The sequence below is a fragment of the Wasmannia auropunctata genome, unplaced genomic scaffold (genome assembly GCF_000956235.1).
Source record: "Wasmannia auropunctata unplaced genomic scaffold, wasmannia.A_1.0 LD325729.1, whole genome shotgun sequence".
Lineage (NCBI taxonomy): Eukaryota > Metazoa > Arthropoda > Insecta > Hymenoptera > Formicidae > Wasmannia > Wasmannia auropunctata.
This window is the reverse complement of record NW_012037161.1, coordinates 22,854-34,806: the sequence shown is the minus strand read 5'-3', so window position 1 is coordinate 34,806 and position 11,953 is coordinate 22,854. Positions and strand designations below refer to the sequence as shown.

At 32.7% G+C, this 11,953-nt stretch overlaps 2 protein-coding genes across 3 annotated transcripts; one reads left to right on the top strand and one right to left on the bottom strand.

The window, feature by feature from the left end:
* Positions 1 to 277: 277 nt before the first annotated feature.
* Positions 278 to 6,897, top strand: LOC105460256 (flavin-containing monooxygenase FMO GS-OX-like 3). The gene is made up of 5 exons (XM_011706694.1): positions 278 to 449; positions 1,358 to 1,669; positions 3,647 to 3,794; positions 3,883 to 4,157; positions 5,955 to 6,897. The coding sequence occupies exons 1-5, from the start codon at positions 330 to 332 to the stop codon at positions 6,165 to 6,167; spliced, it is 1,068 nt and encodes a 355-aa protein (XP_011704996.1). The 5' UTR covers positions 278 to 329; the 3' UTR covers positions 6,168 to 6,897.
* Positions 6,898 to 6,983: 86 nt separating this feature from the next.
* LOC105460255 (thioredoxin domain-containing protein 5) lies at positions 6,984 to 11,326 on the bottom strand. 2 transcript variants are annotated; one of them, XM_011706692.1, is made up of 5 exons: positions 11,149 to 11,326; positions 8,751 to 8,903; positions 8,420 to 8,525; positions 8,028 to 8,318; positions 6,984 to 7,600 (listed from the first exon to the last, which is right to left on the bottom strand). In XM_011706692.1, exons 1-5 carry the CDS (start codon positions 11,304 to 11,306, stop codon positions 7,139 to 7,141), a joined length of 1,170 nt encoding a protein of 389 aa, XP_011704994.1. In that variant the 5' UTR covers positions 11,307 to 11,326; the 3' UTR covers positions 6,984 to 7,138. The 2 variants fall into 2 exon arrangements, with proteins under 2 accessions (XP_011704994.1, XP_011704995.1); XM_011706693.1 differs by having other exon boundaries at positions 8,751 to 8,941; positions 11,149 to 11,224.
* Between the last annotated feature and the right edge of the window lie 627 nt (positions 11,327 to 11,953).

The following is an 11,953-nucleotide window of genomic DNA, read 5'->3' as shown; positions in this document are numbered from 1 at the left end:
TCTAGCAAGGAAGACAAAGAAAATATCTTTCTCACTATGTCTATGTCTATTGAATAAAGTCCAAAATAGATTAGAACTTATTTTGGACCTATTATGTCTATGTCTATTGAATAAAGTCCAAAGTAGACTAAAGTTTATTTTGGACTAGTTGCCAATAACTAACAACTCTGTTTATCGCCATTCTTGGGTTACGGGTCATCGTATCTTCTGAACTCCGCGACGTATAAAAATTAATAAAAATTGCACGTAATCATCTCAATACGAGAATCATCTGAGAGAACAAACGTTGTTCTCGTTTTTCTTACAGAACAAACATACCGAAGGAAATAATGGCGATACCTGACTTTCCCTTTAAAAATCCGGATGGCCCCTCTTTCGTTCACCACAGCATGATAAGAGAATACCTCACAAGCTATGCAAAACACTTCAATCTCTATCCTTACATTAAAGTAAGTTTTTGTATTCTTATTAAGCCGAAGATTAAGCCGAAATATATTCGTTTTTCCATTTCTGCTAAACCAGTTAAACATATTTTTTTAAACGTACACAAAACAACACAAAAAGAAAAAATATATATATATGTATAAAAGCGTTTCTTTGTTAATCTTATAACAACGTTACCGAAGTTTCACCTGTAATTATTTTATTTTTGATGAGCTAATTATCTCGAAAAGAAAACGTTTTTAAAAACATATTTTCAAATACAAGTTAGGGAGACAAATAATAGTTAAATCAATTTTTGAAAAAATTGTTCAAGATCACATAAAGTTATTATCATTTCTTAAATAAAATTATATGGTTTTGTACATAATATGACTTTTTTTATTATAGTTTATTATTCTACATATTAAAAATATCAAGAAATTAAGATATTTCATATTCCATATAAAAAAATATGCTAAATAAAATTTCTTTAAAAACTATTGTTTTTTTTACTTACTCTACTTTGATACTTTATATGCAAAATAGCTAAAAGAATCATATTATGTTAACAAAATTATACAATTCCATTTAAAAAAATAAAGATGACTTTTAGATCTTTAAAACTACTCCACCTAGAAAAGTGTTACCATCATAAAATGATCACTTCTGTTATACTACATAATTTCTGTTAGATATTATAAATTTTTCTCTTACTCTAGTTGTGAAGATGTTCGAGGTGATAACAATTATTGCTTCATTCTGTATATGTATATTAAATATATACATATATGTATATAAATATATTTTTGTATATAAATAAATATAAGCTTGTCATGTGCATAAGAACACTTCTAATTTCGACAATGTATAAGTAGTAAATTAAAACGACTTATTTTCTTTTTTTAACATGATTTTATTTCGAGTCACGTTTCAGTTCAACACCCTGGTGAAACACGTAGAACCAGAAACTACGAGAAATGGACAGATGTTGTGGACAGTGACATACGAATCATTGGAAACCAAAGTGCAAGTCACAAAAACCTTCGACGCCGTCGTGCTGTGCAACGGTCATTACAGTGTCGGTCGGATTCCACGTATTTCAGGCATCGAAAGCTTCCGCGGTAGATGCGTTCACAGTCATCAATACAGAATGCCAGAAATCTACGCCGGCAAGAAGGTTTGCATACTCGGCGCGTCCTGGTCCGGCATCGATATCGCTATGGAAGTTTCGCAATACGCCAATAAAGTACGCCAGCACATAATAAATTCCTATGCTATTAATTATCATCTTCGACAAGGGTAAAGTCACACTTTCCTGGTATAATACTTCGACAACCAATTAAATCCCGCACAAATCTTATTTACATGAAAATTTAATTTCGGTTGAATGAAATGAAATTTTAATGTATGTTGTAATTCTTTTCATGCTAATCAATAAGTGGTCAAAATTCGTAATAATAAACAGTTTTTGTGTTACAGTCATTCGAAGTTTAAAAATAAAAATTCATTAATTTAACACCGTTTTTACAAAAGAAACTATATATATATATATATATAGTATAATATATGTATATAATATTATATTATACATATATGTATACAGTCCTCAGAAAATCCGAAAATGCTAAAATATTTCGGAAATGATTAACTCTAGCGAAAAATATGTAAGAAAAAAATTATAGAGGATTAAATAAAATGTGCCTAACGATGACAAGAGTTTGACTTTGAGTGGAGTCCACAAGAATATGTATATGTATAAAGAATAAGTTGAATTTTTTAAGTCGAATCCTTTATTTTTTTATTGCATATTCTTGTAACTTACTTCAAGAGCTTTTCAAAACATTATAATAAAGTATGCTTAACAACAAAATTAAAGGATCACTATAATAAGTTTTTGCAAAAAATTGTCCATCTCTTAATTATTGTAACTTCGTAAAAAATCGTACTGCTCATTCTTCGTAATAAAAATCATACTTCGTAAATAATCTTGCTGATAAGAAATGCCTCATTTTAAAGATCAAACTTTCTTTCATCTCCTAATAATAATTTTTCTCGAAGATGCTTTATCACTTAGGAAGTGAGACGGACAATTTAAAAAAGATTTCAATCTCGTGAAAATTTTACAAAGTCAAGCATTATGGTGTTGCAAAAATTTTTTCTACAACTCGAATTAGCACAAATTTGAAAATTAAATCCTGCTGTTTAAAACAGTTTATTAAAAATTGATCTGCAATTTTTTTCATCGTTTCATTGCATTTAAAAAAATTTTTTAGAAAAAAATATGTCAAGTTCTACTGGCATTACTAAGACGAATTAGGATCAAGAAGGTCGAACTTTAGAAACGTATAATATATTATTCTCTTGTTTCATTACTTCTTGGCACTTCTCTTTCATATCGATCAATTCTTAAAAATACTATTCCAAAACCATCGATATGCGTCTTCCAATGTTTCCAATGTTACAAGAGATCTTTCTAGACTTTGCAGTCGTTATCCAAGAGTTATGTTATAGATATTCGATGGCATTTGATATTTGGACTCATTGACAGGTGATCAAGGATTGAAATATCATTTAACGAGATATGGCCTGAGAAAGTGAATTATATTTTGTATCGTATAAGCATGAACATTATCTTACATAAGCAAAAATCGTCGTCTAATTCTGTCACGCATTGGGAGCACGTATAAACTTAAAAAGATTTCCCCCACGTGCTATGCTGAATTCAATCCTGGTAATGGTACTACTACTAGTTTTGTGTGATGGAAAAATGTTTTTTTCGACAGAATTGGACAATATGATGCTGGAGCTCTTGTCATTAAGCATGAAGAAGATTGGATAATGATTCTTGCTTATTCAAGATAATGCTTTTGGTCCATGCTTTTGGTTCATTGACCAAAAACTGATCAATAAGATTTGTGCGAGGTCATTTTCGAGTCTCCATGAGACATTTCTGCAACCGCAGAGATCACACGTCGCAGTCAAGTTCTAATTCTAATGCGGCGTCTACAATGAGACTTAAGACTTAAGATTTAAGAAAATTGACCATAGTCGATTATTCATCTCACGTAAGAAGAATAATCTATTGTGATTGATCAATTTTCTTAAGTCTTAAATCTCATTGTAGACGTCGCTTTAAAAACCGTCACGTAAAAATAGTACAGATTGTAAATGAACGATTCGACACGATCTTTTTAATCATTTGTATCTCCCTCGGTAATTCCAGATATATCTGAGTCATAATCTGCCAGAACAGCTCGACTCGACGTTAAGCAATGTCGAGCAGAGGCCTGGCGTCGAGTCCGTAAGGGGAAACATCTTCATCTTTCGCGACGGCTCCACGGCGGAAGTGGACGATTTCATATACTGTACCGGTAATAAATATTGGCATTCCATTCGAGAATTGATTTTTACTGCTCATAATAGTTTCATATACCACACAATGATTCCTCTTAATCTCAGGTTACGAATTCACGTATCCCTTTATGTCGGCTAAAGTCGAGATACGTACGGACGATGATCACGTAGAGCCCATCTACAAGCATCTGGTACACATGGACTACACAAATCTGTTCTTCATGGGCCTACCCGCGCTCGTGATACCATTCCCAATGTTCCACGTCCAGGCGCAGTACGTCCTCGGGATTCTTGAGGGTCGCATCAAGCTGCCGTCGTCGCAACAGATGCGCGAGGAATACAAAATCGAGAAGAAGTCTCTGTTGGACCAAGGCATTCCGGTATAAGATTTACGATTAATTTCTACGAGATTCGCAACAGAAGGCAGATTATAGTTTGAGGAGCGGTGATAGATTGGTATATTCTTTTAGGAAAAGACGATACATATACATGATATACGATAGTAGAGAAATATCTGTACAAAATTACTTTCTTAAAATAAAAGGTAAAAAACAGCGCCATTAAGTATTCGCATCTTCCGTATAAAAGATTAAAAACTAGCGTCAATCTACAATTATCGATAAAATCAATTAGAAACGGGTCTCACTGTCGTGTACGAGCACGTAAAGTATTTGGCGTGAGACATTACCGTGTCTCTTGAATTTATTGACAACTACAAACTTGGTACTAGTTTTTGATATCAAATCTTTTGTACGGACGGCGTAATTAAGTACCCGGTTTAAAAAAATTGATAGAAAACGATAAGAATCGATAGGATCTGTCAAATATTTTATCGTGTCCTATCGTATCTATCGTTTCACTATTTCTATTCCAAAAGAAATGTTATTTCCTATCGTTTTCTATCATTATCTAATAAAAGCAATTTTAATCGTTAAAATATCGATAAATTATATGATAACTTATTGTTTTATACCGTTTTGATGAAATTTATTATAAATAAATGATTAAAACGTTATCGAAATGAATTGTTTATACTCATGATAATTCTTTTACGGTTCATAACTACGATTAAAAACGATCATATCGTTTTCTACCTTTTTCTAATGATTTTTTTGAACAGGGTATTTAATAAAAGATAAAGAACTGGCGTCATTTACTTTATCTTGAGTAAGGGTGTGTTGAACTCTGTTGAAACGTGTCGGGATGATTTGGGGGGACGTGTATTAAAGTTGGGATTGGGGATAGAGAGTGGGAGTTAGGAGAATAAAGGTGGAAGTGATGTGTATGGGTGAGCCATATCGAAACGTGCAAGGTGTATTGAAGTTTGCAGTAGGTGGGAAGAGAAGATTGAAAAGAGGTCGTGTGAATAGCGTAGGTGGAGATGAATATGGGTGTAAAGGGTGCTTGGAAGTTTGTATATGAGAGTATTAAAAGTCGATTTACAACCGGAGACCCGGACAACGCAACGAGACGATGACATTTCTCAAATCTGTACAAATTAAATTACCTTTTTAAAAAGTAAAAAAAAACTCTTAATATTCAAAAAAAGAAAAATAAAGACTTTTATTATATAATTATATGACCCCAAGCAATCGACTGAATTTATTTAAAATTTCATCCATTTAATCGTTTTTAGATATAACCACCTTGTTTTCGTTCAACTCGACAGTTAATTCAAATAAAGATACACGGGATGGTCTCAATGCTATATACAGGCGTGTATACTTGGCGTGAGACACTGCTGTTCCTTGATAAATCTATTATGTTCTTTCAGCCTGGAAAATTTTTCTTAGAATTCTTCATATAATATTTTCAGAATTTTTTGCAGAATTATACCGTATCAATAATTTTATAACTTTTTTAGAAAATTTTAAATGTTTTGGTATAAATTGGAACACTTCTCAGAAATGCTTTGAGAAATCTACTTCTCTAGAATACTTTACATGTGAATTCTAATGCTTTAGGATTTCTCATTCTATAATTTTCAACGAACTTATAATATATGGAGAAATTTAAGATATTTTTCAGAAATCTTCATAACTACGAAAAAATATTAAATTACTAAAATAAATAGGTTTAAAATATAAAAAAAATATTTTCATATTTGAGACATTATAAAAATTTTTTTCATCAGGAGAAAGATCACGTCAAATTATAATTGTTTTTATCCCCATTAGCTGAGGCACATCAACAAATTCAAGGACAGACAGTGGGCTTACTACGACGACCTTGCGACGGCTGCGAATGTCATAGGCTTCCAACCGGTGATCAAGAAGATCATGGACCACGTTTTCCAGATGCGCGATGTAGACTTCACTACCTACAAAAATTATCAGTACCGCATCATCGATAGCGAGAACTTCAGTGTGTCTTATTGTAAACCTTGTTAAGGCCCACGCAAAAAAAGAAACGGAAAGTGAACATGATTTTATTGCAAAATAATCGTACCGAATTCAGACAGCCAGGCTCAACGAATCGTTCGTCTTCCAATGTCAGCAACATTTATGTTACTAGGTTGCGTATATCTACATTGCGAATCGACACGACATATATTTTTTCGATTAAGATTGTTAATATTACTAACAATTAATGATAACAATCAGAATTGAACGAAGGTGCTAGATCCGTTTAGTAACGCCTTAATGAAAGTGTTTACCATTGATAATGTGCTTTTGCACAAGACCGTTTTGCAATATAGCTTGTTATAATAGTAAATGATATAGAAAAGGATAATTAAAATACAGGATTATCATGTTACTTATAAGATTCATAAAAATGTAGCATATGCATATATGTATATATATATACATATATATGTATATACGTATATCCATTAATAGTTAGTTATCAGAAATCTTTCGATGTTTACAAAAAGCACGCAATAAATACAAGCTACATGTTGAGAACTACTATAGAATTAATTTCTATTCTTGTTTCTGAAATCAACCAATGCTTGCATTATGTGTATTCAAAGAACGAGATCAACTTTTTTTTTCATCTTACATATCTAGATTTCAATAAATTTTATAGCCCCACTAATAACTGTCTACAGGAGTAAATAAGAATACATACAAATGCAAAATAAGAGATAAGACAATAAATAGATATATTTTGGAAGTACATCTTTGTTTGACACGAGATTACATTCTGGTATATTACATTCTATATATATATATATATATATATGGTAGTTTCTTTTTCTCTCGATGTATAGTGTATAAAAATGAAAAACTTACCGCTTCTGCTTCCACTTGACAATGAAAAATCGATACGTCATGCGTCCTAACTTAATTCGATTATTCGAAGTACTATTGGGAATATATTACGAGACCTATCTCGGCGCTTTATCCAACATACGAGATTACAATTCGTCGTGCGTTTTCAAGTGATTCATCACGAAGTCGTACAGATCGTCGAGATTACGCGAGCCATTGTACTCGGAAACCTTACGTCCGTTACGATATAAGTACAATGTCGGAAAACCGTCCACCTCCTGTTCATTGCACAATTGCTTGCTTACGTCGAGTGTACAATCAACTTTGATAATGTTCACGTTGTCATTGCCGAAGAACTTCTTGCCGAGTTCCTCCCATGTAGGGGCCAAGCGTTTGCAGTGTCCGCACCAGGGTGCAAAGAACTTGACAAATGAAAGACCCTTCTCAATACCTTGCTTAAAACTATCGGCCGTTAGGCTCAATATAGCATTCGGTGCTCCGTCAGTATTGTCGCTCTTCCGGCTCGACTCGTCGGCATTTTTACCCAGCATCATCGACACATACGCTTTCAGCTCTTCGTGAGTACGCTGGCCGGTATATTTATCTATCTAGAGATTTATATTCCATTAAATTCCATCAAGTTTTTTTTTTTAATAACTACAGGACGTTCCGAAATTCGCGAATCAAAATATCATAGTAAGAAAGTTTTTGAAAAATTAATTTAATAAGTTATTTGTAATTTTTTATTTTAAGCAGTAGTTTTTGAGACATGAGTTTAAATTTAGCCAATTATAGAAATGTGAGAAGAGCATATTCGTCAAAATCAGTTCTTTAACTTTTTGCTACTATTGTAGGTACCAAACATCCTTAAACTCTTGTATCTGAAAAACTACTTAAAACTGCTTAAAATAAAAATTTACAAATAACTTTTTTACTTAATTTTTCGAAGACTTTCTTGCTATAATATTTTGATTCGCGAATTTCGGGACATTCTGTATATTTTTCGTGAGAAAAAAGCATCAATTCAATCGATACCTTTTTTCCGTCTTCAATCCACAACAGCGTAGGATATCCCTTAATATCAAATTGGCCACAGATGCTGCGATGCTGTGTGCAATCTATCTTAGAAATACTGACTGCGTCATCGTTGCGAAGACTATTGGCTAATTCATCCCATGTTGGAGCTAATTTCTGGCAGTGACCGCACCAGGGAGCGTAAAACTTAACAAAATGATGTCCGGAAGATACATGCTTCTCAAACGTATCTTCCGTTAGTTCCAATAATCCATTCACCGCTTCCGGAGGAGACGGCACGACGTCTTCAACCTGAAACACATAGATTACGACAATTTAAATAAATGATTAACAATTCAAAAAAAAGCAAAGTAACACGGAATTCAATACAACACAACAAAAATCATACACACCACAGAACTACCTAGCTGATCATGAATAAAAGAAGTCAATGTAGGTAAATCTCGAGTGCCTCGAAACTTGATGCCTTTGGTTTCTCCAGCCTTGTAAAACTTCAACCTATGTTCCCAAAAATTTTCAAGACATTATAATGTTATGTGTGATTATAATACAATTTCAAAATAATTTACAGATACTTGTGCGTGTGTGTGTGTGTGCGTATGCGTGTGCGTGTGTATATGCATGTAAAGATCTAGTATCACAGATATAATCGTAGCGTTAATTAAAAATCAATTTGAAAAGAATGTTTCGAACGAAAAGTTAGACAGCAAAAACGTATATTACGTAGGATAGCCAGTAACATCTTGCTCGCTGCATAAAACGCTCTCAGTCGTACAGTCCACCTTGGCGATTCTTATATTGTCCTCCTCAGTTGAGATCTCCATGACGATCGCCAACTGTTCCCACGTGGGACCAAGTCTTTGGCAATGACCGCACCTTAGAACATTCTCGATTGGAGTCCACCATTCAATAAGCTAACATAAAAAAATAATAATACTAGTACCGTAAATTCTGCTCCTAAGAAAAATAGATTTATTTCGTAACTAAAATAAAAAGCAGGAAATGTACTTGTTTTATTGAATTGATCAACTACAATATATGTATATAAAAATAATCTAGCTCATAACCACAATTACAATATAAAAATAATCATAACTATTAAAAATGTCTATTTTTTGGTTTCACAAATTTCTTCAACAGACTTTAATTTTTTGCAACAAGCAGAATCTCAATGTTGCTGTCTTCATTAAATCAGACTTCAAAACCTTGATATTTTTTAAGAGATTTAGATTAAATCATTTTGTTTAAATTATAAAGAAGAGCGCTTTTCTGTTCTCAAAACATAATATTTTTAAAAACTTTTTTATGTATTTTAAATTTATGAAGAATTATAAAACATAAAGAATTTTAAACTTCTTCAAATTTTATAAATTCACGTTGAAAATTATAGAACAAGAAATCTTTGAATGTTTCAAAATTCACGTATATGAAAAATTCTAAAAAAGTTGCAAACTTTTCCAGTATTTCTGCCATTTCTAGGCGTTTTCCAGCAATAGATAATTGATACAGTGTAATAAAGTGCATTGTTCCATCTTTGTTTTAACATTGGCAAATAACAAGAGAATTCACAGTGTTACACTGTGTCATCTCTTACTGAAAAACGCTTAATAATAAGTGTTTCAATTTATACAAAAAATCTGAGAAATTTTCGAAGTTATAAAATTATATAGACCAGCATTCATAGTAGATTCTCATATCTGAGATCGTTTTAAGTATAGTCATAAGCTGTCATAAGCCAATCACAGAGTTGTTTAAGCATCTTAAGACATTACTTAAGGAGGTTCGTTAGATTACTTGCAGGGGTAGGTGGCAAGGGGAGTATGCCTATAGATCTGTCTTTGTCGTTGCATTGAACATGTATTCAAACACACATACATGTCATAAGACGAAGTAAGCAGCAATGTAACCTCGTTAGTATTTAAAATGTCAAATAGGCATACTTTCATCACTTTCTTGTATACAAAAAAATTATATGATGGATGGAGTTCAAGTTTTGCAAAAACGTAAAAAAAAAGGTTTGCTCTAACTAATTATTAATTTTTATGTGAATGGAAGCATTTTAAGTGTATGTAATTATGTGATATATCAATTATGTAATGCAACTGTCATAAGACACATGCATAAAACTCTAATTTTAGTTTTTTTTTCTTAAAAACCATATGGTTAATTGGTTTAAAATTCTAATATGATATTAGTTTCGTTTTAAAGAATATTCTGTATAATTTTTAAACAGATTGAAATATTTTGATTTTGCTATCGAACCTCCTTAAGACTTGAAATAAGAACCGACTTTGAATACCAATCAGAAATTCTGAAGAATTCAGAAATTTATTGTAGAAAATATAAAAATTTATACTAAAAAAATTCTAAGAAAAATTTTCGCCAAAGTTGTAAATCTCACTGAAATATCAAGGCTCTAAAGATTGACAAAGACAGCATAAATTTATTGAGTCATTCAAAGAAATTTGTGAAAGGTAAACATTTTCGATAATTATAATTATTTTTACTTTGTAATTGGACAATTCAATAAAACATATACAAACATTTCACGCTGATTTTTAGTTATGAAGTAAATCAATTTCTTTTGAAACAGAATTTTTAAAAACAGAACAGGCATGACTATATATGATCATATAACCAAAATCAAGATTGAATAAGTTAATATTTTTTTTAACTAACATAAGTTAAATTAAAGTTAACAGTCTTAAAATTTAAACTCTTTAAACTTAAAAATTTAACTTAGTTAAGATACAAGTTAATTTATAATAAAATTAATTGAATTAAAAGTTAAATTAATAAAAAAAAAGTAATTGAAAAGTTAAAATTAAATTTTTTTCATTTTATAATTTTAGGGTTTCTAAATAAAATTTCTAAAATAAATATTTGTTATACTTATTTCTATGGAGCCGCGGAAAGAGGACCGATTTCGAAGGACTTCTTCCAACGTGATTGAAAGTTAGATCAAAAGTTAATAGTTATCGATAAAATGCAAGTTACAAGTTAAAAGTTAAGAGCCTAAATTGTAACTAAGTTAAGTTAAAATTATTTAACTTTTTAACTTAACTTTTATCTTTTTTTGCTAGGCACTACCCAACCCTGATCAAAATGCACATTCATTTACCATGGCGCGTAAAACATGACGAAGTGATTTTTCTTGCCAACTTCCGCAGAAAAGTTGTCGTGGGTATACTGAAGCACATCCTCGTTATAGCCGTGACCCGTCTGACTTAGCACGAACAGAAGCAGCAGAACACATTTAAATACATTGAGACTCGCCATCGCGAAAGGTAGTAGTTGTTCGCGAGAACAGGCTGAAGGGATTATTTGAGTCTGCTCGGACGATATCCCGTCGGAAGGAAGAGTTAGGAAAGCACGACGACGACGACGACGACAACGACGATGACAATCCTCAAAGTTCTTCAACAGCACACCGCGGTCTTTTGGTCACCGGAATTCAAAGGATCGCCAATTGCAACAGCGCCGTACCGAGAATGATTCCGAAAGGACGTCCGCACCTCATAATAATAGCCGGAGTTCGACGATACCTCACCGTCATGTATCACAAAAAATCGAAGGATTTCCGCAAAACCGAATCCGTTCCAAGCTTCGAAGCCTCCGACTAGCCTCCGAAGCTCTCGCACGAACCACGCCGCGCGAACGGAACGGATCGAATTGCGAATTCCGCCCAATTCCGCCCTCTAATGAGATATGGAAACCAGTGACGGCAACCGCGACAGCTGGAATCACTTAGGGCGAATTCACACCTTGACAGAAAAGCGGAAAACAGAAAAGCAGAAGCAGAGAGGATCCTCTCTGGCAGAAGCCAATCAGAACTCGCACTGGTAGCAAGAAAAGCAGAAAGCAAAAACTATTGACTACCAACGCGAGTTCTGATTGGCTTATGCTTTTCTGTTTTCCGCTTTTCT